At 42.6% G+C, this 3,858-nt stretch overlaps 1 protein-coding gene across 1 annotated transcript in view; it reads left to right on the forward strand.

Annotated features, from left to right (window-relative positions):
* The window catches only part of Pla2r1 (phospholipase A2 receptor 1), a 109,176-nt gene that overhangs the window by 57,456 nt on the left and 47,862 nt on the right, over positions 1-3,858 (forward strand). Inside the window, exon 11 of the mRNA XM_055600586.1 lies at positions 768-931. Coding sequence (XP_055456561.1) covers positions 768-931 — 164 coding nt within the window. The remainder of the gene's footprint in view (positions 1-767; positions 932-3,858) is intronic.

Below are 3,858 nucleotides of genomic sequence, written 5' to 3' on the forward strand. Positions count from 1 at the left end.
TGTGTGTGTGTGTGTGTGTGTGTGTGTGTGTGTGTGTGTGTGTGTGTAAGCATGAATATACAAGTTGTCTACATCTGCCTTGGATGTGTTTATATTTGAAAGGGAGCATTGCCAATAATCATTGGGAGCAAATTCATTCAGCTGCTTGGGGAAAATGTTAGTGGGTAGAATCCCTTGGATTTGTTGAAATTTATCTTCAGTGAAAATACGCGTTTGAACACATTTGAATAAGCGAAAGACAGCATATGTGTGTGAACAGACTGATTTGGGAGGCATAAAATTGTTCCTCCACTTCCTTCCTTACTAAGCAAGTGCAGGGAGAGGGCACACGCGTGCTCCAAGGTGGAAAATGCACACTCAGAAAGTAAAATGTCTTCCCTGCTCCCTTCCATCTCTCCTAACCCATGCGTAAGATGGTACAGTGTATGGTGTGGAGCCTAAATATAAGATAGCATTTTTCTCCAAGGGGTGCATTGCTGTGTATGTGGAGGCTGCCATTTCTTTGCGAAGTCAGACCTGGACTTTGGTCCTTGGAACAGTTACAAGAGTTAAATCTTCGGGAGTCATGTTCTCTCTACTCAAGGACTTCTGGAGTTGCACTGACGTGTGACATCTATTAACAAATACAAAGGCCCTTGTGCATTTTCTGGTTCTGAGTTCTAGAGAATTACCAAGAAATGCTTACCCTGGGTCCATTCTATGCACTTCATTGCGCTTTAATGATGTTTTTATTGTCCAGAAACTTAGTATAACAATTTTTTTTCAAGGTTTGAACAGGCTTTCATTACCAGTTTGATCAGCAGTGTGACAGAAACAAAGGATTTTTGGATAGCTCTTCAAGACCAAAACAATACAGGAGAGTACACTTGGAAGACCGTGGGGCAGGGCGCTGAGCCAGTACAGTACACACACTGGAACACACATCAACCCAGTGAGTAACCCCTGCAACAGCTCGCCCCTCCCCTACCCCACCCTGCAAATCTGTTTTCTTGGCCCCAAATTCCCTCCACCCTTGATCACTTCCTTCAATTCTCCCTTAATGTTTTCTTAATGCCTAGTATAACTCAAGTGATCACAACAGATCAACATAAGATGACATGGGATGGTCATTTAAAAGTTGACATGTATCGTGTGAGGTTTTCAGGGGTGCAGTTATTGTTGGAGGCCAACCTCACCTTAGTTTTGAGAAAGTTTTATTCTCTTTTAAATCTTTCCCTACTCTTGGTCCCTGAGTCACAGGGGATTGATCAATCCAGAACAATCCAGGCACAAGAAATCAGCCATCTTGTTCACAGTTCACAATTGTTGCCACATTGCATCTCTGGGGAGTGTAGGCCCATTGTTGGAATGCTGTTCTTTTGGGCCTTCATGGATTCCTGAAGTTCTGATAGCAAAGCTGTCAGCCCTCTTAGTTCATCCTCACACGTGCCACTCTGGGTCGCAGTGCACAGATCTGTGCCTGGTTGGCCAATTTCAGAGATGCCCATGGCTTCAGCCACAAACTAGAACCAGCGAAGAATAATCTTCAGGCTCTACGGAAGCTTAGGTTGGCAACCTAAACTATGCATTCTTTCTTTATTTCTTGTCTATGATGTTCCGTCAAAGGAGGCAGTAGATTTCTTCTGCATCTGAAGGATGTGTGAGAGGGCTCAGGCTCTTTCTTCCCAGAAGGTCCCAGGATCGTTTGTACAATCCATCTATCAATCTAGATATCAGGCCAAAGAGAGTCTTCACTAAACTGAAGAGGGTTGAGTACCAGTGGCATGTGAAATGGTATGAGACACCTCAGGAAAGTGTTACCAGACATGGCTGTGGTCCCAGCACTCAGAGAGAGGCCGCATCAGAAGGGTTATGAGTTGTAGGCTAGCCTGGGCTATATAGGAATCTGGAGACCAGCTTGAACTACTTAGAGACCCTGTCTTAAAAAGCCACATAAATTTGGGTTTGGTTTGGTTTTTATAGTGTGTATGTGCGCACACACACGTGGAAGTATGTCATAGAGGATGTGTGGCAGAGGATAACTTTTGAAAGGTCATGCAGGTCTCGGGCTGAACTCAGATCATCAGGCTTGGCAGTAGATGCCTTTATCTACTAAGCCATCTTGCCAGCCCATCCTCCTCCTCCTCCTCCTCCTCCTCCTCCTCCTTCTTCTTCATTTTCATTACTATAAAAGTCTAATCCAAGATTAATTCCTAAAACAATAGGCAACTCCAAAAACAATAGGCAAAGTGTCACTAGTTTACAAATTGAACAACTAAATCACTGGTAATTGTCACCCATTCCCTGATCAGTTCCAATCTGATTTATATTTCATCAATTAATCACACCTATTTTTACTCTAGCATTTTCTGTTGCAATAAATCTATGAGTACAGTAAGAGAAATGTAGAGGATCTTGCCTTACTTCCCAACACCAACACTTTCCACTGTTAACTGGAGTCATCCAACTATTTTGTGTGTGAGTGTTTACAGTCCTTTATTTTATATTTTGTGTATGTTTTACCTGCGTGCATGTCTGTGGGGGTCTCTGCAAACACCACATCAGAGGGTTGACTCACAAGAGGCAAGAGAGTTTCAAGGGCTGGAGAGATGGCTCAGCAGTTAAGAGCACTGGCAAGTCTTCTAGAGGTCCTGAGTTTAATTCCCAGCAACCACATGGTGACTTACAACCATCTTTAATGGAATCTGACTCCCTCTTCTGGTATTCATGAAAATGAAACACTCATATACATAAAATAAATAAAACTTTTAAAAAAGAAGAGGGTTTCAGATTTCCTGTGACTGGAGTTAACAATGGTTGTGACCCAACATGTGGGTGCTGGGAATTGAACCCATGTCCTGTAGACAAGCAGCCAGCCTCTTAAACACTGGGTCTCTCTCTAAGCCCAGTCTTTTAGTTTTTAACTTACATCTTCCCCTGGAGAACTTTCCACATAAATATTTGTAAATCAATACTTTTAGTATCTCAATAGATATTAGTTTCCAACAGGTCAATGTTCGAGGCCAGTCTGGTCTACAAGTGAGTCCAGGACACTCAAGGCTACACAGAGAAACTCGTCTGGAAAAAAAAAAAAGCACTCTAATAGTTAAAGCCAGGAAGATTGATTATGAGTTATCAGAGACATCCATAGAGGAAGTACTGTTCCACCTCTAATTCAAAAGATGGTAGAATTGTTTAAGTTTGAAAACACGTGGAGTCAAGGAATCACAGGACAGACCTGAGAGATTTCTGGATCAAGGTTCTAGAGGGTAAGTTATACAGCAACGAGTTATGAAACATAAGGCCAAAGACATAGTAAAACCACCACTTAAAATTTTAAGCTCAAGACTTTTCACTTACTCTCTAGGTGTGGGAAGCCATGAATAGTTTGGATGAAGTAAATATTAAGATCGGAACTGCCCGACTATGGAAGCAGCTACTGTTCTGCTAGCCTGCATGAGACTCTAGGCTCCATCTCTACCCCCCAAACAAAGCTAGTCTTCACGGAATATGAGACTAATCGCCACGAGAAACTGTGCGATCGGATAGCCTAGTATGTAGAGTACCCGCGACTGAGCCGTATTCAAGCTAAGACCCCACTGTATGGTTTTAGAAAAGTTAATTTCTCCATCTCTGTTTCTTTCTGATTAAGAGAAAGATGGTAATAGTGTCTACCCTAATACGTTTATAGGAGGGTCAAAAGAAAGGTTACAGTGTCGGCAGCGTTGTAATCGGAGCCTTTGTTACTGCAGTGTATACTATCTTGCTTAAGTCTACAACACCTTAGTTAGCCTGTTAGAATTCCTCCCCCAGACACTCTAGATGTGTATTCTGTGTGTGTGTGTGTGTGTGTGTGTGTGTGTGTGTGTGTGTGTGTGT

This window comes from Psammomys obesus, unplaced genomic scaffold, assembly GCF_907164565.1.
Source record: "Psammomys obesus unplaced genomic scaffold, mPsaObe1.curated_primary_1811, whole genome shotgun sequence".
NCBI classification, from domain to species: Eukaryota; Metazoa; Chordata; class Mammalia; order Rodentia; family Muridae; genus Psammomys; species Psammomys obesus.